General features: G+C 35.0%; 2 protein-coding genes across 2 annotated transcripts; both read right to left on the bottom strand.

The window, feature by feature from the left end:
• Positions 1 to 4716: 4716 nt before the first annotated feature.
• On the bottom strand, positions 4717 to 15940 carry LOC145807943 (histone-lysine N-methyltransferase ATXR3-like). The gene is made up of 16 exons (XM_082906997.1): positions 15805 to 15940; positions 15228 to 15322; positions 15007 to 15142; positions 13642 to 13752; positions 13431 to 13531; positions 10289 to 10388; positions 10071 to 10166; positions 9402 to 9569; positions 9188 to 9313; positions 8966 to 9019; positions 6420 to 6548; positions 5956 to 6052; positions 5781 to 5829; positions 5579 to 5654; positions 5418 to 5474; positions 4717 to 5021 (listed from the first exon to the last, which is right to left on the bottom strand). The coding sequence occupies exons 2-13, from the start codon at positions 15302 to 15304 to the stop codon at positions 5810 to 5812; spliced, it is 1215 nt and encodes a 404-aa protein (XP_082763123.1). The 5' UTR covers positions 15305 to 15322; positions 15805 to 15940; the 3' UTR covers positions 4717 to 5021; positions 5418 to 5474; positions 5579 to 5654; positions 5781 to 5809.
• A 5493-nt stretch (positions 15941 to 21433) lies between these two features.
• On the bottom strand, positions 21434 to 23142 carry LOC114309501 (glyceraldehyde-3-phosphate dehydrogenase, cytosolic-like). The gene is made up of 7 exons (XM_082907002.1): positions 23000 to 23142; positions 22840 to 22900; positions 22640 to 22753; positions 22313 to 22451; positions 22016 to 22099; positions 21812 to 21901; positions 21434 to 21728 (listed from the first exon to the last, which is right to left on the bottom strand). Exons 1-7 carry the CDS (start codon positions 23096 to 23098, stop codon positions 21680 to 21682), a joined length of 636 nt encoding a protein of 211 aa, XP_082763128.1. The 5' UTR covers positions 23099 to 23142; the 3' UTR covers positions 21434 to 21679.
• Positions 23143 to 27542: the final 4400 nt, after the last annotated feature.

Below are 27542 nucleotides of genomic sequence, written 5' to 3'. Positions count from 1 at the left end.
GAATTTATTTTTATAAAATATTTTAAAATTTTAAAAATTAAAATCGTAATATTTTGAAATTAAAATATTTAAAAATATTCAAAAAATAAAAAAAAAACTAAAAAAATCGTTTAAATATTAAAATTTAAAATCTTAAAAAAATTAAAATATTTTAAAAATATTTAAAAAATTAAAATATTTATTTGAATTGTGTTTTAAAAAGAGTTTTGAATTATGTGTTTAGTTATGAGTTTTGAAAAGTAAGAGCATCTCCAGCGGTTCACCTAATTTTTCACCAAATCTGAGTACAAAAATGACCATTTTCTCAATTTGATATAGAATGCTCCAATGGTTGATTTTCATCAAATCTGCTCCAGGGACAACCGGCAGATCGACCGGTAAGGCAAAAAAAAAAAAAATTTTCTTTTTTTAATTGTTTGAACCTACCTATTTGAACTGTTTGAACCTTTCAGTGGTCGACCGGCTGGTCGACCGGTAAGGCAAAAATATATATATATATATATATATATATATTTTAATTGTTTGAACCTACCCATTTGAACTGTTTGAACCATTAAGTGGTCGACCGATTGGTCAACCGGCCGGGCAACTGGCTGGTTGACCAGTTCCTCTCCTCCAACGGTCACAAACAGTAATTTGTTGAAATCTGTATCCTGTTCTCAGTTTGATGATTTTTTTATTCAATTCTCAATTTGATATCAGTTTGGTGAAACCGTTGGAGTTTCAAAAAGTGTCTTTTTCACCAAATTTCAAATTTGATGCCAGGTTTGGTGAACCGTTAGAGATGGTCTAATGATTATGTTTTTAATTGAGTTTTGAGAAATTTGTGTAAAATTATTATTTGAAAACTCCAAACAAACAACACACTCAAATCAATGGGTAGAACTATACTTTAAGATGCTTACCAAACGGAGCCTCAATATCTCATACTAATTTTCTTGATTTTGTTAATTTTAAACAATTAAGAAAATCTCCATTAGCAAGAAGGAAAAAAATGAGTTATTTTATTCATATAAAGTGAATTTTATGCTCACATCCTATTTAATATTGTAGTGTTGTACATGTTTCAATTCAATATAGTTTAAATTTTAAAAGTGACCTAGCCGATTAGGTTAAATCATTTTTGATTTGATTGATTTGTTGGTTTAATCGCAATTTTAGCGATTTTATTAAAATATATTGATTAGATTTGTTTGGTTCGAAATAAACTAAAGATTGATATGATTACATATTGAAAAGCTGAGATTGCTTGATTAAAAATAAACTTTCCGTCCAAATAATTATTAATTTTTATTTTATAATCTCACATCAGAAAAAAAAAAAATGAGTTGTTTCACTTATATAAAGTGAAATCTTAATAGTGTAGTATTGTGTATACTTCAACTCAAAACAGTTTAAATTTTAATAAAATTAAAATAACATTTAAAAGTTTTAATTAATTATTTTTTGTATAAGTTGGTTGGTCATTTGACCTAACCGATTAGGCTGAACCATTTTGGGTTTGACCGATTTGCCGGTTTAATCGCGATTTCTCATATTGATTTTATTAATTTTAAAAAATTAAAAAAATTTCAATTGGCTAACTTTCATTTAACCATATAAAAATAAAACTCTAATTAGTTTATGATTTATTTTATAATCTCACATCGGGAGAAAAAGAAAAAGCAAAGTTTGTTTCACTATCTATCTATATATTATACAAGGAAAATTGGATTTTTGGGAGAAGCCTTCTACGAGCTCCAAACCCTCATTCTAAAATTATGTATGAAATTTTGAAACTCTCATAATATTTAACTTCAAAATAATTACAATCCCAAATTTTGAAAAAGAAAAAAAAAAAAAAAAGAGAGTTGTTTCACTTATATAAAGTATTATAATCCCACATCGAAAAAAAAAATTATTTCACTTATATAAAATAAATCTTATAAAGAGAGTTTTAAGAGAGCAACTTTCTAGAAGTTTCAAACCCTCATCTAAAATTACTAAATTTTTTAAATTTTAAATAATTAAGAAAATTTTCATTGGTTAGCTTCCATTTACTTTTTATTTTACAATCCCATATCGGAAAAATAAATAAATAAAATAAAATAAAATAAAAATAAAAATAAAAATAAAAATAGAGGATGGATTTTGATTGAGAAGTTTATGTCAATTTTGATTAAACCGGAATAAGATATCTCGACTGGGCATAAATCCAAACGAAACTCTTTTTTGATTGAAATCAATCACATCAAAACCCGTGGGTAGGGAAGAGAGTAAGAGAGCAGGTAGGGAAGAAGACAACAAACAATCTCTGGATGTTTCCTAGTTTGGTTTGGGATTCTGTGTTGGTGACTATGGTGAAGGAGTAGGGTTGAGAGGTATCAGATAAAATAGTAGATGAAAAAATCTTGAATGCTTCTTCTGATTTGTATGATATGGCAAATTTCTATTGTCTTGCCTTGAAGTCTATAGTTTACGGGATATCCGTTTTAAACTTAATCTCTTTTTGTGATTAATAAAACAAAAATTATATTGTGTTCATTTTTATGTATTGCAAATCAATTATCAAATCTCGTATCTTTTATTGTCTTCTCAATTTCCCAATATAAGGTCGTGTGTGTTCCATTCGCTCGATCAATCACAATCTTCATAACACATGTTCTCCAATTTTATTTTTTTTATTACTATTTTTTCACAAAATCTTGTATAATTTTTTTTTTTTTTTTTTTTTGGGAGGGGGGTGGGGGGGGGGGGGGTTTATATATGTGTGGTGTTGATAATAGTTTACACAACTGAATTAAGAAAACACTTGGATAAGATTTTATAAAATTTATTGGTAGGGTCTATTTTTGAAAAAAAAAAATCTTGTTGTCATATATCTTAAAAATATACTTTTAAAAAATATAATTTTAACAACTCCAAACAATCCCTAGTCAAAAAGTGTACTTATTTGAGGTACTTATAACTTATTTTATTCTATATTTTGTGCAACTTATATATACAACATATTTATTGAAAATAACGTAAATAAATAAATTATCCGTAAGTTGAAAATTTTACTTTTGACTTTAATTTTTTTATTATCAATTTTAAATTTATAATAAGTTATAGCAAACAGGCCATTGTTATGTATTTTAAACTTCTACATAAGCCTGGAGATAATACAGGCCTATGCCATTCATTAGGCCCAAAATTGACTCCACGGACACAGTTAAAATTTAGTTTGGGCTCCACGTCAGCCCAAAAAGAATTGCATATCTTCTATTTCTTTTTGGTAGGAGATACTCATCAAGGAAGGGATCTTCTGTCCAAAACTATATCTCCCTCTTCCTCTGTCCCAGGCCACTCTTCATCACACGATCAAGTAAGAGAGACCGTGACGGTGTAGCTTGGGACAAGAAGACACTCTCCATCGCATGATCAAGTTAGAGTGATTGTATAGTAAAAAAATGGTTTGAGACAGGGTAGTCTCACCCGATCTCATCTGGTGAGAATCCCAACCTCCTCATTTGGCATACTAATATCTATATTCATAAAAAAATATAAAAAATATAAAAAAATTGAACCCTTAGCGTCTTAAGTATGTACATCCATCAACTTCAACTCATTGCAGAATGAAAGGATATAACAATTATCATTTTTTCCCCTCAGGCTATGTTTGATTCATAAGACTAATAGTGAAAATATTAATAATCTCATCAAAGTAATGTAATATTCACTATCCAATTGGATTACTATAATAAATTATCCCCTTGTCTATTGTTTGATTTACATTGGATAAGAAAACATATAAATATAGGATTACAATTATATTTATCTTTTTTTCTAATCTTATCCTCCATCAATGTTTCTTCACAATCTTTACTTTATCGAAATTTCTTCATAAACGTGGTTTTGAATAAAATTATAAATAAATAAATAAAAGCAAAATACAAAATGCAAAATACAAAGGTCATGTTTAGTTTGTTTTTTAATTTTTTTTAAAATATAAATTAATTTGATAAAATAAATATCAAAAAATATTTCTAAAATTTTAAAAATTATTTTTAGCTTTCTAAAATATAAAATTATATAAAAATAATAAGTGTTTTAATTTTTAGTCAAAGGTAAAAGTGTTTTTTTATTTTATTTCTCAGTTCAGGATAAATAATCCCCCTACCCTATTAATACTAATTCTACAAATTTGTTGGATTAATCATCCTGAAACAAAATTTCAAAACAAACACAGGATTATTGGATCTACGGATTAATAATTTCAATCTCATATTCTAATCCTCTCAATCAAACATACCCTTAGGTCATGTTTGTTTGGGCGGACTGGATTAGCATTCCCATGACTAATAGTCCTAAGACTACGAATTCGTTGGATTATGTATCCTGTCTTAACTAATAGTCAAGTTTAAAATAATTAATCCGTACTTCAATTGTTTAACCAAACATCGGATTAATAATTTTATTGGACTATTAATCCAATCCCAAGCTCATGTCCACCCAAACAAACATGCCCTTAGAGTATTAAATTCATGAGACAATATGGCTTAAAAAATCAGAGGTAGTGTTTGTTGACGCAATGCCAATATGATTTCAAAAAAAAATTCTTTCAAATTGAAAGAGGATGTATTAAAAAAGGTAATTAATCAAAAGCACATTTTAGTGTACTTCTAGGTATTTGAGCTAGCAGAGTTATGCTATTACATATTATATACTAATAAAGAAAGATTATATACTAGCATACATGTTTTTCCTGCACTTTCCAAAGCCAATTAAGGGACTAATTGAAAGGATTCAAAGGTTGTACAGTACAACTTTTACAGCACTAGATAGCACACAATGATTAGAATAGAGCTAAACTTCTTAATGTCAAATATCACATATTTAAACTCTCTTGCAGTACTTCATAATCTAGTAATAAATACCATTGAGCTTGATGCAAAGTAAGTAAATCATGAGAAGGCGAAACCAAACTACCTAACTGAAGTACCTAAGTTGTCTTCAATTGTTCAGCATCAAGGACTTGTCAATTTCTTACTACTTCATTCCTGCAACACCAAACAAGCATCAATAATGTTATGTGTATAGAAGAACAATGAATCTTGGTTACGTATTGAATTTTTTTTTTTTTCGGTGTACTTTTTTTGCGATTTTTGTTATGTGAACATAGCATTACTGCAAATCAAAATCTTAGTAACGTATAGCTTCTCTAGTATACATTGAGAGCAAATAGTAACCTTATGTGCACAGAAAAGTGTAATGAACACTTACAAATTTGGGATATATCGTGCCAAGATTTTTATAGAACTTATTTTCTTATAAACATATTGATTTTTGTATATATATCTATATTGTGCATAGCATCACTGCAAATCAAATTCTTATCAATATTTGTATAGCTGGCCTAGAATTAAAGATTAATAAAATGAAAAATGTTTCCTCACATTGTTAGTGCCCTCAGACATCAACCCGGCTGGTGAATTTGGAATGTACCTGGCCCACTATTTCACATAAAATTAGAATAAAATTAGAAATGTAACAAAATAAAGAAGCATTTTTGTTTAGTGATCATCATGAACCAAAACACTTTGAAAAGATAACTTACATTTTTAGCAGCGGCGCTAAAAGCTTCTCGGTGTGGTTTCTCAGGATTGGCCATTTTGATACGCTGTATCTCCTCTCTTTCATTGCAGAACATACATAAAATGCAACATTTCAGACTTAAAAACAGTATCAAACAACAAAAACAATTAGGTTTAGCAATAAAAGTGGGTGAAAAATCATTTGTTTTGTAGATTTTTTCTCACTTCATGAATCGATTGTAGGCAGATGGAAGTCAGTGCTTTTTCTCCGGTGCTGCAAATGCAAAACAATCCAAACATAAACCAGAAGTTATGAGATCAATTTACTTGATTGTAAGTAAATTAACACCAAAAAAAAGAAAAAAGAAAAAAAATTGAGGGATATATATTGATGATCTACGTTTTACAACAAAGGGTGCTTTGGGAGACACTTGCTCGCTTGATGTCGATGAAGATGAGGACGAAGACTGGCCCTTCTTGATTTCACAGCCAAAACCCTACACCGATGGCGATAGACAACATTCATTAGGGAAATTTTTTTCCTTCATTATATCTTTTTCTTTTTTCAGGTCTACTACAAGTACAGAAATCAATTATAAAATTAGATACAGAATACCCATTAAAGAGACAAAATTTTACAAGATTTGTTGGTAGGTCAACTTATATATTTTGTGTCATGTTTTATGACCGATTTATGTGTTGGTAGATTTTTTTTTTGGCAAGCAAAAAACTCAAAAAATATGGTACACAAAGGCCACTGTTAGGGATAAAGCAACTGCCACAACTACCATAAGACTATAGGTGCTATAACAAGAAGTGATGTTGTATGAAGAAGAAGAGCTGTACGCAGTATGTAGAGTTAACCTGAAGACTTGTTTGATGATCAAAATATTGTCCTTGAAGTGGAGGTCTTGTGCTAAGAAAAGAGAGGTTACTGCAATGGCCACATTTCACTGTCACAGTGTCTAACAACCTTTTGCATGGAATCCCAACCTAGGAAAATAGCCAGAGAGAGATAGAGAGAGTTTATATATCTATACAATTATATAAAGCACATAACTCAAATAATTTTGATTTCCGAAAAATTACAGCAATATTAAATTTTTCTCAAATATTTATATTTGCTTAGAAGTTATTGTAAAGATATAAAAAGTAAAAAAATAACTTATGTTCACTACTGGATTCTCTTTTCACTTTCAACCACCCATGATCTCTGTATTGAGAGTTTCAATTACATACGTAGTGTGATCTCTATATATACACACATTTTATAAGCATTTTCTCTACGAGATAAAAGCACCAAAACAACAAATTAGTGTATTTAGAAAGCAACAAAGAATAGGATCACTGTTGTATTAAAAAATGAGTCAGAAAAAGTTTTTTTTAAAAAAAAGGGTCTCTTATATATCATTTATTTATATCACTGATCTACTTGATAAGATATCATTTGTTTGCATTAATTTCTTAATAAATTATCTTCAAGGAAACTAATCATAACTATTATATAGGAGCCTAGGAGGTGACACAAAAAAGTGATAAATAATCAGTAATACATCCACACACACAAGTAAAATAAAATAAAACAAATTAAATTAAATCAACAGAAGATTAAAAAGGGTTTTATTGATTGAAAGGGACAAGTTTCAGAACACAAAATTCGACCCCTCCTTTGATTATTTTTGTTTGCCTTGCCCATTGTAGCAAGGGTGATACTGAAGTCGTCATTGAAAGAGATAGATAACATGGTTGGATAATGAATAGATAGATAGATGAGACATAGATTGATCTATGTTGTTGGCTAGCTTCTTTTATATAGAAACTAGATCTTGCACATATATAGAGGGTTTTAAGAGTGTGAAATTGAGTAGTTATTACAGCAAGAACAGTGTTGCAGAAGTTGCAACGAACGTAGCATAGATTGTCGGCTGGTGGAACCAAATCCATGGAAGCTTTCTCTCCACCTGAGTTCATTGATGAAGATGAAGAAAAAGATGAAGAGGAAGAGATGGTTTGAATGAAGTGAGTGGGTCCAAGATAGAAAGGGTTTGTGAATATGTAGTGTAGTAATAAATAGGTGGGAATTGTGACGTTGGAGATAGTGTCAAAAAGAAAAAAGAAAATGAAAATCTAGGATTTAAAAAATTGACAATTATTAAAATAGAATATGTGGTGGATCTTACAAATTCAAATAGTCCACGAGCCATAGACAATCCACACTCTTTATCTAAATTATAAATTTTAGAATAAAAATTTTAAAAAAAAAATCTCAATATTTGATCTTTGTATCCAAATAAATCCTAAATTTTTTATTTTGTCACTTTATAATCTTTTGATTTGTTTTTAATCTAAATTATTTATCTATTTTCATTAAGTAAAGTCGATAAAAAAAAAAACGATATTAGCCATTAAACTCAAATTTTGTGAACGTGTATATACTCTTTTAAGTCCAACAACATATTAGCAATCGCCTTTGCTGCTGATTCTGAGTTGGTTCAATGCGGAGTTACATGGACCACAGTTTTATCTCATGGTATGTACCATTCACTTGATCAAAACCTAGACAATTTAACTAAATCCATATTAAAGACAATCATAACCCTTTTTGTCTATAATCATCTGCTCAGTTGCACTAAATCCCAGATGAAAAAGAAAAAAGAAAAAAAAATTGCAAAAGGAGTTGGATTTCCATACAACACAAATGAGTATATGACCATAGTTATTTCACATTGATTCCACTGTCTGTAATTTTAAGAAATTGATATTTCATTAACTTTTTTTAACCCTTCCACACCACACCCATGCAGCCAAAGGCAGAGCAGAGCTAAGTTGGGGCAGGGGAGCAATTGTTGAGTTTTAATTTTTGATTAATGATATATAAACAAAATTCTTATACAAAATGCCATTCATACATCATAAAAAATAAAAATCAATATAAAAATTTCAATGGGTCTCCAGAACCAAAAAAATACAATAAAAACTTGAGTTAATTACTTAAAAGTCCTATTTATAAATGCTATGGTAACTCAAGTTTTATCTAGGGTGTTTTGCGAAGATGGTTAAAAGTTATTTTTTAGTTATTTTTGATTTTTTTGTGAGAGAGACAAGCGGGTCGAAAGTTGGATAGTGGCTTTTAACCCACTTCCCAAAATAGAAGATGTTTTGAACCAATAAGTCCTATTTTGTAAAATTAAGAATATTATCAATTTTTTTTTCTAATTCACCGTCTGGACTGGAAGGACCCAACTCCTTGTGTTGAAATTATGGTTCATTTACACAGGCACCATCTTTGATAGTTCATACATCATTCATTCAGATATGATGTTTTTAAGTAGTCACATTTAGTGTCTGAAACTCAATAACAAACATGCTCCCATTCTTATGAAACATAAATGTATTTAAAAACAACATACCTTGTCAAGAGTAAGAGCCAAATTCTGAAGCCTTTGGTTGTAGACTCCCTCTGCCTGTCTCATACAAAAACAAAAGGGATAAATATCAACAACAGTTAACAGCAAGAATGCCTCTCAATATATTACTCTAATCCTAAGTTCACATGGAAAACAAAGACTAAGGGAGAACTTAGTGTGTATGTGTGTTGTTGGAAGGGAGGGGGTGCTGTCAGTAATATTCACCTGGACCTCAGCATCACTTTTTTCAACCTCAATGGAGATATCTGCAAAGTATTTCCTCTTTTCTTCCAAATTATGCCTCAAAATCTCCTCAGGAAGCTTAGTTCGTTCAAAATTGATAAATCTCACCTTCACATAAGATGAATGTTTCAGATGAACAGAATCTTTTAAAAGGCTAAACCCATAAATGCAAGCTAGATATAGCATAGATATATACCAGACGAGCTGAGTAAGCAATCAGCCAACCCGGCAATCCCCCAAGTAAACAACTTCCCAAACCAGCCCTACCCAAGTCAATATAATCTTCTTCAGATACAAAATTTAATTCACAAGCCCCTAGCAACAAGTGATGTCGATCCAGTATTCCATGCCAATCCTTCAGAACCTAGTGAATATTAGAATAAAGTTAAATGAAAATATAACTGACTTAATTTCAATAGGAAAGGAATAACCACATTTACCACCACATGAAAATACTAAAAGTAAATAAACATGGATGGTTTGCTGTAGAAACTGCTCCCACTCTGAGCTTACTTTAAGGAAAGATAGGATTGTGCAATACCACTGGTTCTGAAGCTTGCCGTGTTATTTCGGAAAGGGGAAAGGAATTCATTATAGATTAAGAGTTGAGTAAGGGGGGCAGAGCTTGAAGCTCATCAGCCGCAGGAACAAGGAGCGAATCCTCCAAAAATGGAATGAGCTTACAACAGCCAGAATTCTAATGAAGCAAGCCCCTTGTACAAGGCCGGTTGAACCCCAAACTCCACGGGACCAACTAAAACTTTCTTTTCCTTTCCTTTTGCTTTTGTTTTGTCCAGTTGACAAAACTTGATGTGATATTCAGATTTGGAAATTACAGTTAAGAAAAACATATTCAAGCCCGTACCTTCTGAAAGGCTCCTTCACCCGTCAGATTCAAGTAGCTCCCACGGCAAACTTGGCTCCCACATAAACAAACTGATGCTTCATATTCTTCTTTACTCTGCAGCATAATAAGCAGACATACATTGCCAGCAATATTATAATAGTTTCTATTAACAATCACACAAATTATCACCCAGAATAGAAATAAAAATAAAAGCTTAACAAGCTCAAAACACACACCTCCGTAACAGAATTATAATCAAATGTGATCTCTTCACCATATTCAATTGGGCGTACTGCATAGATTCCAATCTGGTACTGACCATCAACAGCAGTAACTCTGCTTTCACAGAAAGGAGGAATGAGTATGCAACATTCAGACAAGCACAACTAGTCAATCATGAAGGGAAAATTTTATCAAATGATATAGAGAAAACTTGTTAAAAAAAAATAAATAAAAAAAAAAGAAGAAGAAGAAGCAAACAAACAAACATAAATCCATCAAACAGACTAGGGGTGACGGTGGGGATGGAGATGAGGATGGGAAAAGTGGGAGGAAGAAGTCAAGGAGAGCCCCAACAATGAGATTCGAATAATTGCAGGATTTTTTTTTTTTTTTTGCAAGTTCTTGAAACAATTATACAATACAACTAAATGGTTTTCGGGGTCACTTTTTGTTACTTCTAATTACTTCTTTGATAAGATGTTTGTCACTCAAACCAAGATAGAGCAATTAACCAAAAAGGGCAATAAGCTTCTGTCTACAATAGCACAAAATATGAAAGCAAAATTTGACAAGTATTGGAGGAATGGGGAGAAAATCAATCTACTTGTTTATGTTGTTATGGTTCTTGATCCCCTAAAGAAATTTAAATGTTTGAAATTTTGTTTCTTACAATTAGTTGAAAAAGTGGTGAGTGAGATGACAGGCGGATGATTCAATAAGTGTCCAAATGTCTAATTTGAGTGAAGCTTCTGGGACGAAGGTGGATGATGATTGTGATAATCTACGTCTTCTAATTGCTTCTCAATTTAGATTTTTTTTGGAGGAGAAATATACTAGCATGTGTAAGTCTGAAGAAGATAAATACTTGGCCAACTTGTGTGAAGCTTCTAATGAAGAGAATTTAGATATATTGGGATCATGGAAGGTCAATTCTTCGAAGTAAAGAGTGTGGTCGACAATACCCATCTATACAGTTGTTTCTCAGCCTTTTGTTTTGGAAGACACATACTTGATTCATTCCGTAATTCATATCTCCCATGATGCTAGAGATTCTGATTTGTGCACAGAATTGACTTCATTGCTTCTGAGTTGGCCTTTAGTACAGGACACATAGTTGATCCATTTGATTTATGTACACAATTGGCTTCAAACAACATATCCCATTTCTCTTCGAAAGGCAATGGATGATGTTGAGTAATTTATATAATACAAATTTCGGATTATTTCTATAAGTATGCTATGTACTATTCAATGAAAACTCTCTACTAAACATGTATATAAATATATAAAATTATATATATCATATAATCATATTAAATGAAATGAATCTTACTATTCCCGATTAACTATTTTAGCAATAAGATTCACAATTCCATTCGTGATTTGACAATAATAGCTATAATTCATAGCTTCAAACAATCACAAAAATCAACAAAATTCCAAGATGCAAAAATGAAAAATTCAAGAGATTCAATTTGCTAACCAATTTTTAGTTTTTATCTCTCCTAGGGGTTACCTGTATAAATTTTTTGAATACCAACAAAAGCATACACCCACTAAGAATCACGGACACGGAAATTTTCAAAAAATGTTTTTCAAAAAATGCAAAACACGGGCATGTGCGCACAAAATATAAAATTTTATATATTTGTTATATGTCATATATATATGAAAATATCATTCCAAGAAAATAAACAAATATAATATAACACTAATTTCTATAAATTGACATTGTTTTTCTTTTTATCATCATATTCTAAGTTATTTTGTTTAAACTTATAATTAGTTTCATGTGTCTAACCAATGAACGCGTGTGTTTAAATAATGGAAACGTGTGTCCTCCAAGTGTCCCAAGAGTGTATGGGACTAAATTTTTTTTAAAAAAAACTAAGACCCATTTGGATGAGTGTCAGACACGCCAAGAAGTGTCCCACACGAACACGCCACATTTTTAGAAGTGTCCGTGCTTCTTAGCCACCCACAACACGAACGCAAAGATGATGTTTTAATGCTATTCAACACACAAATGGTCCAATGGGAGCAAGAATTTCCAAGAACATTTTGTTTCCAAGCAAAAGAGTCGTTTTCAAGTAGTGTACAACCGATTACATATTAGAGGAGCCAAACAGGCAGGTTTAGGCCGGTCAAAATAGGTTATGCATTTAAAACAACTCAGCCCAAATCTGCCCATATAATAAACGGGCTTAAACGGGTTGCTTTGGACTGAACAAATGAACATGAACAACACATTTACTTCATTAATTTTTATTTCAAAAATTACAACAAATTTATTCAGTGAATTTTAAATAATAAAAAAATAAAAATAAAAAAACAACTTATTTTGATTTTTTTAAAAAGATTTTCATATAAATAATAATAATATAAAAATAATTAATCTTTGCAAACTTCTTGCTATTTTTACTTTTTGAGAATATTACAGCAAAAATGAACAATGAAAAAATGGAAACACAGGCTCTAGATTAAATCAACAAGAACATAGAGGATGTTATTCTCCGAGCTAATAGATTGGGTGTTCTACATTGCTTAAGGTTGCTCTCCCTCTACTTCTTTCTCGATCCTCTGCTTCATTATAGGATTTACTGGGTTTGTCTTCAGGTTCTCAAGCTATTCTCAGACTATGTGGTGCTGGTGCTGGTGCTGGTGCTGGTGCTGCTGGGGGAGGTGGAGTAGCGGTGGCAGCAGCAATGGTGGTGTTGGTGCTGGTGCTGGTGCTGGTGCTGGTGGAGTGGCAGCGACAGTGGTGGTGGAGTTGTAATGGAGATGATAGTGTTGGTGTGGTGGAGGAAGTGGTATCCGTTTAAATGGTTTAAACGGATACCATGTCCAACCCATTTAAGCCCAATTTTAATTGGGTTTGTAAAATGCAACCCATTTATGAATTTGGACAGGTTTAGACCGGCTTTTAATGGGTGTAATTGGAGACAAAACTTCAAGTTCATTTTAAGCAACAATATATACATGCTCACTATTGATAAGTTGAATAGTTACTTCTAAAATTTTGTATTTTTCCTCTTTGGAGATACACTTTCTAATAATGTGTGCAACAAAAAACACCATCAAAAATTCGTGGATAAGCAATCATACAGCCATGCATTTCACAGAGAGGGGACATGAATACAAGTATATATCACTTACTTTGCTTCACAATTAGGGCGACATGAATGACAAATTCGACTTGCGTAGTTTGCTTTGTGCATCGCATCAACAACAACTAAATCATACCCATCAGCATCACCCTGGCAAATAAGAGCACACGATCAAATGAACAAGTTCAAACAATCAAGAAGAAACACAAGGTCGTAACAACTCAAGCACAAAATTTGTTCAAGTAAAGCATAAAGTGCACCTTTGGCCGCTCAAGATAAATGTTGTAGAACTCTGGCGCTGGATCTTTAGAACTTTTTTGCAAAGAACGAATCCCATCTTGCTTCTCAAACCATTTCCAACCAGGACAAACCTATAACCATAAAAAGGAAAAGTATTTGCTTCCCCAATCAAACTAGGTTTCCTAGCTACTACGTAACTCAAGAAGCACTTTTTGCTTTTGAAAAAGGGGAACATGAAGAAGGAATGACTATCAGCCAAAGGCCTAAGCTGTTTGCTTGCCAGGGCAATTCAAGTGTAACTGTCCAATGAACGACAATAAAAAATGCTCTATTGATGGTTCATCCTCAAAGCTAATGTTAATCTAAGTAATTTTAATACAACAACAATAACAATATTTACTAGTAGACAAATTTATCAAACTGAATATCCACATCAAACTATAGCAGAACTATATAAAAGATAGGCCTGAAACTGATATCATTAGAATGGAGCACATACTTTCTACATAATAGAAACTTGCCAAAAAAGGCCTTCCCCATTCTGGCCCCCGAAATTGAGGGCACTGACAAGATATAATCAATAAGTAGCCCCAAATTCACAACAGAAAGGTTCCCAATCAAGGTTGAAGCACAAAAGGGGAGTTAGTTAAATGAGTTCACTAGAAAAACTATGGTGATGTATACTCTAGAAACTGTCCTACTATGATATGCAACCTGGAATTGAGGACTCGGTAAATGCTGCAACAGTGAAGAATCTCCCCAGTATCTACTTTGTGGACCAAAGAGTTAGTTATCTAGAATAATAAGAACTTACAGCCCTTCGACTAAAGGGGAACATACAGATTCATACTGCATTTTTGACAAACCACCAAATCAGGTACTGACACAAATTACTTGGGTAGAACTCACCCTTGAAAACCGTCTTGCAAGGGGAGGACACCCAAGATGCTGCATAGGTGCATCCGATCTCATACTTGACGTGGTGGCTGACTCTGATACCAAATGATACAAACCACTTGGGAACAACTCACCATTGAAAACTGACTTGCAGGGAGAGGGTCTTGAAGAGGCTTATACGCACACAACCAAGGCTTTTGTTGACCGATGTGAAATCGTAACAAATGCCAAAAAAAAAATCACCAGATCAAAAGAAAGAACTTCATTTGCACAGTGGTACTAAACAAATACTGGGACTAGCTATATACGTAAGCAAACATAAGAAATTGAATCAGACAAAAACAATTCATGGGTGGCTTTCATTCAATCACAGCCCAAGGCCATCTTTAAAAAAATAAAATAAAATAATAATAATACCTTAAGATTGCTCATTCAGTCATAAAGAAAAATAAATTGAGCTAATGAGGATATATTGAGACTAAAAATACCTTTAATAGAAGGCCATCCTTGGCCAGCTTATAATTGCTGTCAGCATGATTTTTAGCCACAACATGCTCGTCTGCCCAAAATATGTACCACTTCGCCCAATCAACAGTCTTGTTATAAGGAGCTTCACATAGTTTTCTGCTCCCAACCATATATACAAACCAAACTCATAAGACTGCAGAAAAGAAAAACCAAACAAAATGGGGAACAAAAGTATTAATACCCCATCAAGCCAATGAGAGAACCGCCAGACAAAGCAATGGCAAAAACACCCCTCTCCTTCACTGACACCTCCGACATAAAACTTTTTAAGGAACTCTAGTACAAAGCAACCAGCTCCAGTTAGAAGATATGTGAATGCATTTCAATCCATATTTGTTCTACAAAAATAATAATAAAAGAATGAAAATGGCTCCATCAAAGTTATACAAATCTCTTCTCTAGGGTAATAGGATAAAGCATAAGAAAATACATGGAAAATATTCCGAAAAAACTAGTTTTGAAACTAAGAAAATGTATCATATTCCCAAAACTACATGTGGACTGCACTCCCAGTGCCATTTATCTTTGTTTTGGGCCTTGGTGTCATCTCCTTTCAAAAGGATACCTTTGTGTTTTATTTCTAGAGATTGGAGAGCCATTTGTTATTTGTTATTTGTTATTTGTAATTTGCTCTCCACATTTCTTTTTGGTGGATTCATTGTCCTCCCTTTTTCTTGTGTTTCTTGTCTTACTCTGTTCAGTAATATTTCTCCATAGCATATCCAAAAAAAAAAAAAAACTGCACTCTGACTGCTCACCGTGTCATAGAATGAGGTACCATCGTGAATGCCACCTTGAACTAACTTGATTTGAGTTGCAGGATATCATTTGTCGGTTCACAAGACAAACCTAGCATGCAAAATTGCCCTTGCTAATTGTATCCTCCCAACCCCCCCGCCCCCCCCCCCAACCCAACCCCCCAGCCCCCCCGCCCCCCCCCGCCCCGCCCCCCCAACCCAACCCCCCCACCCCCCCCAACCCACCCCTCACGTCACACACGTCACTCCCGTCACACACGTCACTCCCGTCACACACGTCACACACGTCACTCCCGTCACACACGTCACACCCGTCACTCCCGTCACACACGTCACTCCCGTCACACCCGTCACTCCCGTCACTCCCGTCACACATGTCACACCCGTCACACCCGTCACACCCGTCACTCCCGTCACACATGTCACTCCCGTCACACACGTCACTTCCCTCCCCTTCCCTCACTCCCTTCTCGTCACTCACGTCACACCCGTCACTCCCCTCCCCTCCTCTCACTCCCCTCACGTCACTCTCGTCACTCCCGTCACTCCCCTCCCCTCCCCTCACGTCACTCCCGTCACTCCCCTCACGTCACACCCGTCACTCCCCTCCTCTCCCCTCACTCCCCTCACGTCACACCCGTCACTCCCGTCCCCTCACGTCACTCCCGACACTCCCCTCCCCTCACGTCACTCCCCTCACGTCACACCCGTCACTCCCCTCCTCTCCCCTCACTCCCCTCACGTCACACCCGTCACTCCCCTCCCCTCACGTCACTCCCGACACTCCCCTCCCCTCACGTCACTCACGTCACTCCCCTCACTCCCCTCCCCTCACGTCACTCCCCTCACTCCCCTCCCCTCCCGTCACTCCCCTCACGTCACTCCCATCACTCCCCTCACTCACGTCACTCCCCTTCCCTCCCCTCACGTCACTCCCGACACTTCCCTCCCCTCACGTCACACCCGTCACTCCCTTCCTCTCCCCTCACTCCCCTCACGTCACACCCGTCACTCCCCTCCCCTCACGTCACTCCCGTCACTCCCCTCACTCCCCTCCCCTCCCCTCACATCACTCCCCTCCCCTCACGACACTCCCGTCACTCCCCTCCCCTCACGTCACTCCCCTCACGTCACTCCCATCACTCCCCTCACTCACGTCACTCCCCTTCCCTCCCCTCCCGTCACTCCCCTCACTTGCGTCCTCCCGTCACTCCCCTCCCGTCACTCGCGTCACTCCCCTCTCCTCCCCTCCCGTCACTCCCCTCACTCACGTCACTCCCCTCCCCTCACTCCACTCCCCTCGCTGAGTGGTGGTGGTGGTGGTGGTGGTGGTGGTGGTGGAATAAGGGGAGGTGTTGGTGGTGGTATAGGTGGTGGCAGGGGTATTGGTGGTGGAATAGGGGGAGGTGTTGGTGGTGTTGGAGGAGGTGTTGGTGGTGGTGGTGGTGGTGGTGTTGGAGGAGGCGTTGGTGGTGGTATAGGTGGTGGTGGTGGTGTTGGAGGAGGTATTGGTGGTGGCGGTGGTGGTATTGGTGGGGGCATAGGTGGTAGTGGTGGTGTTGGAGGAGGCCGTTGGTGGTGGTATAGGTACTGGCGGGGGTATCGGTGGTGGTGTAGGTAGTGGTGGTGCTATTGGAGGAGTTGGTGGTGGTGGTGGTGGTGGTGGTGGTGGTGGAGGAGGTATTGGCGGTGGCGTTATGAAAGCTCCCTCCCCCTCCCTCTGTATCAAAGCTCCCTCCCCCTCCCCCTCCCCTTTCAATCGCTGCCTCCCCTCCCCTCCCCTCCCCTATATATGAAACTCAGAAAATAAAAATAAAAATAAAAATAAATTCAAAATTACCTCCGTATGGCTCAACTATACCAGACGGCGGGAAGCTGAGATGGAAGGAAGCCTCATACGTCGCGGATTTCATGGTGATTGGCGGCATCATCGCCGCGACTTGATTCTTTTCCTTAGTCAGTTCACCCCCTTCCTGCTGATCCTGCTGTGCCGTAAAACGGCACAGTTTCACCATTTTTTTTTTTTTTTTTTTTTTCTCTCATGTTGTTACTATGTTTTTTTAAACTCTAAAATATTAAAAAATAAATAAATAATTTAAGAGTTAAACCTAAACTCTAAAATAAAAAAAAAAAAAATTTAAAAATTAAACCCTAAATCCTAAACCCTAAAATAAAAAAATAAAAAAATAAAAAAATTTATATCAAACCATATATATATTCATATACTTTATATTTCTAAACCATATATATATTTTCGACATGTCATATATCAAACATGAGCTCAAAATGAAACAACACGAATTTGTTCAGTGCAACTTATTATAAATTAAAAATTGATAATCAAAAATAAAAATTAAAGTATTCATTTCTTAGTTTAAATTATTTTTACATAATAAATTAAAAGCAAAAGTTTAATCAAATAATTTGTCAAAAACTTTTAGAATAAAAAAAAGTATAATCAATTAAGATAAACCGCATTAAACCGTCCCGATTACATGTAATAATAAACAAATGGAGTTCTAAAATCGATCATTGAATGAGAAGTTTATAAATACATTTTTTTCACAAAATCACAAGGAAGGAGATTGGACTAAAAATATGGCCCAATTATAAATCAGCCTGTTGAGCCTGAGCTTCCGACCCATACTATAAGCTTGTTTTGGTAGCAAAAATATCAAAAAATAAATAAATAATTTAAGAATTAAACCTAAACTCTAAAATAAAAAAATTAAATTTTAAAAATTAAATCCTAAATCTTAAACCCTAAAATAAAAAAATAAAAAAATAAAAAAATTTATATCAAACCATATATATCAATAATCACCAGCAAATCATTCTATACATGTAGGAGTTAAATTTAGGCAGATCTAATCCGAGCAACTCAAACACAGATGGAATGTTTTTAAAATTTAAATAACATATTTTCAAATTTTGTGTATAATTGGAGAAAATTTTAAAAGTCCGTATTAAATTTGAGATGAACTTTGGCAAATGCACACAATTTCATACAATTTGAAGCTCAAAATAATTGGCCATCCTAAGTCTGAGTACAAAAAATAAATAAATAAATAAAAAGAAAAAAAAAAAGGTGCAAAAATTTGTATTTTTCACAATTTTACATAAATACTAAATCTAAGAGCATCTCTAATGGTAAATGTTATTATAGCATCTCCAAAGACATACTATAATAGCAAATTGTCAAATTATAGCAATAGTGCTCCAATGATACAAAGCCTTTTTGACAAATCCCAACTGAAGCCGAGGTTGGACAACTGTCTTGGCTGGTCGATCAACCGAAAGACCGGGTGGTCGACCGGTGGATGAAATTTTGCTGAGTTATGCAGAAACAGAGAGCTTGTCAACCGCGGTTGGTTTGCTGGGAAGGATGAAAAAGGAAGGGAAAAAAGAAAAAAAAGGAAGGATACAGTTCGTTTTGGATGAATTGACACATTTGGCATTTGCCAAATTTAACAGCTCCAATGGCAAATTATTGAAGAATCACTTTTGCACCAAAATTGTTATATTAAGCAGCTCTAATAACAAACTATTGAAGGCTCTATTTAAAGCAATAAAATTTAGGAACATTAATTTGGCTTTAAAAAATGACTTTTCCCAAATCAATTGTATTACAAAATCAACGAGATTAGCATATTGATCCAAAGTAAAAATAACAAAAGAATAAAAAAATGTTTTTGATCCATTGATTTTTTTTACATGAAATTTGAAATTAGCCTTACAATTTCGGTTTTATTAATAATTTTGGGTTGTCAATTTTTACTGTCTCATTTTTGATATATTAAGCGAATGCAAAATTTTAAAAGAGAAAAAATTGTTATAGAAAATTCATAAAGAATCTCTCACTAAAATAATATAGGGTAATATTTTTACAATTAACAATCATCTCGGTATATTATTTACTTTGATAAATTCACTTCAGCGTCATTAGTTTTTGAATAATACTATATGCATCAATTGTGTACTAATTAATGTACCAATTGATGATATAGCATAATTTAAGAGATTTTTGGTACTTGTAATTTGTATAATGAGTGAGGCTAATAATAATGTCATAACTAGTGTTAGTACACTAGTTGATACACTAATTGATACATGTAGTACCACAGTTAGTTTTTATACAAGTTAGTTTTGTAATTTTTTCTTATGGCATTAAATTTTTGGGTAAATTACAAATACACTCCTGAAATTTGCTTAAAATACAAATTGTTCCCTGTGGTTTGAAAAATTACAAATACCCCCTTATTAGAATTTTTTATTTAACAGGATTAATTAAAAAAATGAAATTTATAATTGCTCTCCTGTATAATAATAAAATTACCTGAATTATTAATAGAAACATATTTTTAACACCATTAAAAACTATTAATTGACTTGATGATTTATTAATAAAATGGGTAATTTGTTATGAAATTAGAAATTTCAGAAGTTAGAATGTAATTTTTAAAACTATAGGAAGTAATTCGTATTTCAATCTAATCTCAGATATTGTATTTGTAATTTACCTTAAATTTTTTTATATTTTTTGAAAAGCATGTGTGGCCTTTCCAGCTGTCAAGGATTTCTCCATGATAAGACTGCTGAGGTGGACAATGGGAAGTTTGTTTAATAACCATAATTGGCTAGTTTGATTCATTTTTCAAAACGTTGCATTCAATATCTTGTGAGAAGTCATTTGGTGTTTCAAGTGTCACTATGTGGTACCCTAAATTGAATGTGATTGATGGAAAGAGTGAAATTCACTGATTTCTATCAATGAGGAGAGTAACATGAGGCATGACAATTGATGATTAATTAGAAACACTGACACATAACAATCCTAAAGTATCAAATAATTTTCCGTTTTTATGATCGTGCAAACAAATGTTGATTTCTATTTGATAAAATGTTAATCTCTATTTGGTGCAACAAAGACTGCTTGTAATTTTTATTTATTTATTTAAAACTTTGTGTTCTAGTGCTTTGTGCAATTAAGTAAAAATAACTTAAAAAGCTAATTATTAAAAAAAAATGAGAGAATGATATTTCTAACTTTGCTCTTTACTTTTTAATTATCAACGTCCACCTTGCAAGAAGGTATAAGCTATACCAAATAGACCCTTTGCACCATCCAGCTTCACGGACATCAATCAAACAGAAGAAGAAAATAAAGAGTAAGGTGGGTGTGAAAATGAATTTGTTAACCAATTCACACAATGTAAAACCACACTTTTCACACAATGTAAAACAACATTTTGACCACAACTGAATTAACTCTCCCTCTTCTTCCCTGCTTTTTTTACCAGCAAAAGTTAACTAATAAATCGAACAAAATCCAACTCAATCCTTTCTATGCTTAAAACCACGCCACCGAAGACATGATGGTATGGATTACACATCAGAACCATACAAAAAAAGTTTAGATGTGTAGAGAATACATCAATAAGCTTGTAACCTTCTTAACATTTCATATGAAGGCTTAACCTTTGGTGGTCCTCTAGCCGAGCATACAGAAAGGCACAAAAGCTCACAAAAAATTGTTATCATTGAATATGAAAATTTCAATATCATTCCAAACCCAACTCATATCCTAAAACTATAGTAAATAAAGCTTTTACAGGAAAATAACAATTGATTATAATAAACACTCCTCAAATATATTATACCAACTTTTCATATATTATAGAATTTTCGATTATTTTTCCTATGAACACAAGGGAAACAAAGATAACACAAAGACTCCATAAGTAAACATCCAAAACAAGACTACACAAGACTCTTGCGCAGTTTATTCCAAACCAAAACCTCAGGGGACCTAAAACACTAACCAGTACGACACAAGCAAAACAAAGTCACCCTCTATCATCTCATGAGATTAGCATCAGGCTTGAACAGAAGCCATGTGCACAATCAAGACAACCACACGTGAACTGCAAAAGCATAGAAGATTGTGTCAAGGGACGACGCAACGTTGTGTGCAAGCGACGCGAGTAAAATAGAGTACTGAAATTACCTGTAACCCCATTCATTGTCATACCAAGCAATAAGTTTCACGAAATGTTCATTCAAAGCAATCCCAGCCTTGGCATCAAAGATGCATGACCTACATAAAACACACAAATTCAATAACAATTTCATGAGATCACATCCACTGAGTGTTGCCCACAAACCTAATCAGCCAGAACATTAGGAAGGAAAGAACAGTAGGACAATCTACCTGCTGTCACCCACAAAGTCTGTTGAGACAACGTCATCTTCAGTGTACCCCATAATCCCCTTGAGTTTGCCCCCTGACTCCTCCCTGAAATTAACCAAGAAACAGAATCAAAGATCAGAAAAAAACAGAAGTAAAACCCAACCACTAAACGAGAATTGGCAGTTAAAGAAACTTCATACTAAAGTGTTATTGTTCTGAAAAACAAATACAATCAAACAAATCTACTAGGCATCTCAGTTTGATTGTCTAATACATAAAACAATGCAGCTAGTTTGAAGGAATACTATAAACGCTCACTTGATCGCATCTTTGATTTGCTGGTAAGAAGCTCCTTTCTCAAGCCTCACAGTGAGATCCACAACTGAAATATCCACTGTCGGAACTCGAAAAGCCATTCCAGTCAACTTGCCATTCAGTGCTGGCAGAACTTTTCCGACTGCATGTTAGAGTAGAAGAAAGCAAACACACATGCAAATTAATCAAAAAGTTCAACACCATAAGAATATGAAAGTGAACAAAACAGAACAAAATACAGTACCACATTGACACTCCGCGTATCAAATGATATTGATATCAAATCAAATACAGGCAACAATTTTCACACATAAGGACAGTGTCATTTACATAATTTGCTGACTACCTTTGCAGCACCAGTGTTGCTGGGAATGATATTGAAGGAAGCAGCTCTTCCACCCCTCCAATCCTTGCTTGATGGCCCATCAACAGTCTTCTGAGTGGCTGGGTGACGATTTACAAGAGAGAAAATTGAAAAAGATATCACAAATCATATCCCGAAGCAACAACCTAACCATGTAAGCACTTACCAGTGATGGAGTGAACAGTAGTCATAAGACCCTCAACAATGCCAAACCTATCATGAATAACCTGGCAAAATTGTTGAAATAGAAAATTTTAAGCAAAGCAATGCACCAATTTTAACTAAGCCAACAATTCTAGCCGATTCTAAATTGGTGTCAGTGTAACCTTGGCGAGGGGAGCAAGACAGTTTGTAATGCAGCTAGCATTGGAGACGATGTCAAGATCGGGCTTGTATTCCTTCTCATTAACACCCACAACAAACATAGGGGCATCCTTACTTGGGGCGGAAATGGTCACCTTCTTTGCACCACCCTAATTACACCAAACAGTTTAGCCCATTGACCAGAAACAGTATAACGAATAGCCGGATTATTTTTACTAAATTCATGCCATTTCCAAAACTCTGAAGTAGTTTTGAACTTACTTTTCAAATCTATCTTGCTTTATTGTTTTGAGAACTCGTGTTTTGATAACATGAAAACACGACTTCAAACTCAGAGTCATGTTTTCGAATTGTAATCTACTGATTTGATTAACTTATTGTAAAAAATTTTGAAATCGTGTTTTCAAAACAAGATTTCAAACTAGAACTCAAAACACGACTTTTCAAAACGATTTGAATTTGGGAAGTAAGTTCAAAATGTCTTGCATTTGGAACATACACTACAAAAAAAAAAGGTTTCTACGGCGCGCAATGCACGCCGTTAAAACCCTTCTACGACTTGCAACACGCGTCATATTATGACCAGTCATGGAAATTCATTCACTTTCAACGACATGCTTCGTACGCCGTTAAAAACTATTTAACGACAGATTTTATGCGTCGTTGTTACTTTTTTTACGACATGCTAGAGTACGTCGTTAAAAACTATTTAACGACAGATTTTGTACGTCGTCGTTATTTTTTCGACTACTTTTGCACGCCGTTAATTGGTGAGACAAATAACGACGCTGATTGCGCGCCGTAAAATATGTAATACGACTTATTATGCCTGCCGTAGAATATGCAGTTTTTATTTTTTTATTTTTAAATTCAACAGGTTCGATTTGACCAATTTTGCACAATCTAACAAATATTACAAACAAGCATCACATAATATCAATCAACCACAAAAATATTGTTTGAAACATTAAAAGGAAACTATATCCATAAATTATAAACATTCAACAATTGTCTATACATTCTAAACATTCGAAAACTACATCCTTAAGTTCTAAATTGTACAAAAAGTTTAAACCATCCAAAACTATGCGTATCTAACTTTCTAAACATATTAACTACTATTAAGAGATTATCTAAAACTACACATAATCCACTTGCTCCTATCACAGGGACGAGGATGCCCAATGTATGTGTTAAGGCACCAAAACTCGCGGCAATAGCTGGAGCAACTAATCATGTTGCATTTTTTGTCTGCATGACAAAGTAAACTTCACATAAGTACAAAAACCAACGACTCATGGAAAAAAATATTTCTTGAGGTATTAAGAAATGATCAAGAAATTTAAAACATCAACAAAACATTTCCAAAATTAATAAGATAATTCAATGGTCCCATAAAAGCAATGTCATAATGAAAAATTAGCAAAAATTCAAGATCTCAATAGTTTGCTACTAAATCTAGGCCATAAGAAGCTCAAGAGAAAAATCAAATTTAAAAAGAGAAAAAGGTGGAATTAATCTACTTCAATGCAACACCTACTTGAGTAGCTGATCGATCTCCACCGGGGTTTTAGTGTTAGTTCGGAACCTTGTCACGAAGGCTTCTGCCAATTGCGCCCAAGAGGCTATACTGCCCTCAGGAAGTTTCTCGAACCAAATCAAGCCTAGGTCGCCAAGGCTAGACGGGAAGAGTATGCACATTAAGGCCTCGTTTCGCCTGTATACAGCCATGACTTGGCGAAAGTGGCTCAAGTGTGAGTAGGGGTCCGTCTTTCCTTCATATGTAGTGAATTTTGGCTGAAGGAAGCCTGATGGTAGGGGCGCGTTTTCAATCGCTGGAACAAACGGCGAAGTCTGCAGCCTTGCCAATGCCTTGTCCGTTGGTTCGTAGGCAGGGCGCGGTATTGGCATTCCAACCTCGACGCTTCCATGCGTCCGAGGAGCCAACCGCTGTAAGGCAGAAACTCTGTGCGGATCCCGCGCCCTGGCATCCTCCTTGCATCGTGCTTTCTCTTCGAGCACGGTTCGTAAGTCGGATGATCTGGGTAATTCCGTCTGTCTAGATCTGGTTTAGTGCGAATGCGAGGGCCAATATGTGCTTCCTTCAGTGTATGATCTTTCAGATCCCGTCCTCTCAGACCTGGAGTGACGAGTTCTGGAAGACTAGGATTGAGTGTCGCCTGTCCTGAGGCTTCTGCTCTCTCCTTGCGAGGGTGTAGTATTCCTACTACGATTTTCGGAGTGGCGAGGGGGCGTCTTATTTTTGCGCCCCTCTCCTGTTGCCACTTCTTTTTTCTTCATCTGGCGTTTCAAGGCCTCCATGTCCGCCGCCATCTTTCTTATTAATTCATCTTGCTCTTTCACGCGATCTTCCAGAGCTTGGGGGTCAATCCTCTGCCTTTACCTGTCAGGACTTTGAGAACGAGAGTGACGGGGGCTGTTAGTTCACCTCCCCCTAGCATCCCTCCTGGTGTTATGTCGTTGGGGCTCCAAGTCCGCCATAGGAGGGACAGAGGGTAATCCTTCACGGCTTGCGCCCCCATCTGGAGTTAGCCCGTCGACGACGGACTGCGGCAATTCTTCAATGTGTGCCATTGATCGTAAAGGGGAGAAGCTTTAATCAAGAGGTTTTGTTCTGTTTGTTATTCCCACAGACGGCGCTAATTGTACGGGAAAGAAATATACCTTCTCGTATAATCCCGTTGATTAAGTCCGCGCTCCTCCGTACGACGTCGCTTTGTCGCCTGAAAATATAAACGTGAGCTAGCCGGCGGGTGTGTGCCGGAAACCTCTCCGATGCCTAAGTCAGCAAACTTGACAAATAGACAAAGCTCAATGTATTCAGAAAGCAAAATTATGTGTTGTGTTACCTCCTCCAAGGTGATGCTTGTGAGCTTCTTATAGGTTTCGAGTGGCACAATCCTAGTAGGACTTTTATTCCTCCATGCAGAGTCCTCCTAGGATTCATACTCCCAAAGGATAATGCTTATCCTTTTACACCCCCCCCACTGCTTAAACCAAGTGGGATGGTTTTTGCCATGGCCGAACTACCATACGACCGAGATAAACCTGGCTATGCTGAGCCACAGAGTAGGCCGAACTATCCTTACTTCGGTTATTCCTTTTACTCTTTCCTATCTCGGCTTTTCATGTAGAACTCATGGTACGGTTTAGACCGAACTAACGATTCGCGACCGGTATAACTCCAAGACCGGTATAACTCCAAGACCGGTCTAACTTCAAGTTGCTTCCGGACCGAAGTAACTTTTATACATATCTTGGGCCAGAGTAATTCCATACCTCTTTTGGGCCGGAGTAACTTTTACGGCCTTTTTTACTCAGCCCTTTGTATTGTGGGCCACTATGACCATCTCATAGCTCGGCCCAATTTTTACCAAAAATTACCCTCTCAATTATGTTAAAGGATCTCTATGTATAAGGTTTAGGTTTGTATAGGTTTTATATTGTAAGTTCCAAAATAAATAGTCCAAGTCAAATTAGAGTCTATATATTATATACACGTTTAAAAAGAAACTTTCAATCTATTATAGAAGAAATTTAGGTAAGTTTTAGTAGCTTTAGGCGCTTTTTGGGACAATGCGATGTAATTCTACCAGAGTACTTAGTAGCAAATACATAAGATAAGGAACTATAAGAATAATCCCTAAGCTAATCTTTTTCTTCTCTAATTTTTCACTAGTATCTAATTCAATCACAAGCTAGCAGACAAGGGGGAGGCAAAATAAACAAATTTTCATGACTGAAGCAGACGAGGAAGTAATAAACTGATGTAATCCCAATAATTCCATAACTAAATCTTTGGATCATACAGGAAATCAAGAAACTAATGTAATAAACTATTTTGGAAAGCAATAAACTGATGTGAAAAAACAATTTTACATAACAGATTTTGTAAAAAAACAATTTTGTTTTCCCTCACAGAAAATAATAACAGAAATTAAAAAAATTGGCTTTGTTCAACAACTATATGTTCTATTTGAAGCATCAAGTGAAGTGTTATAAAATGCAAAATTCAATGAATGGAAAAGTCTCACAAAATTTAAAAAATTCCAACAAAAGTTGAGATTCTCAAATAATAACAATGGTTTGATCTCCATAGGGCATTTATGACAAACTCCACTTTCCAGCAAGGATGGTTAAAAGAATACATTTTTTATTTTTATTTTTTATTGAGCTCTGATTTTTCTCTTATACGAAGGGATCAAGTATATAAACATCTCAGTTGTTTCCACAAACTAAAGAAAGACAACTTAACATAAATATTTTTTTTTTAATAATATATATATACCTAATCCAACATTTTTGGAATTAAACTAAAATCAACACCATGTGAAAATAAGATAACACCAACTGATATTCTTCTTTTATATATTAGAAATCATTGGATGGGTGTGTCATGAAAATTAAGTTTTTTTACTTATTTTATAAAATAAAAAAAAAATAGATGAAGAGGGAAAGAAAACTAAAGCTCACAGAAAACAATAACAGATTTAATAAACTGAAGCACACAGGAAAATAATAAAC

The sequence above is a fragment of the Camellia sinensis genome, chromosome 14 (genome assembly GCF_055761805.1).
Source record: "Camellia sinensis isolate YWXY chromosome 14, ASM5576180v1, whole genome shotgun sequence".
Taxonomy (NCBI): domain Eukaryota; kingdom Viridiplantae; phylum Streptophyta; class Magnoliopsida; order Ericales; family Theaceae; genus Camellia; species Camellia sinensis.
The sequence above is the reverse complement of the archived record's forward strand: the minus strand, read 5'-3'. Positions and strand labels throughout refer to the sequence as shown.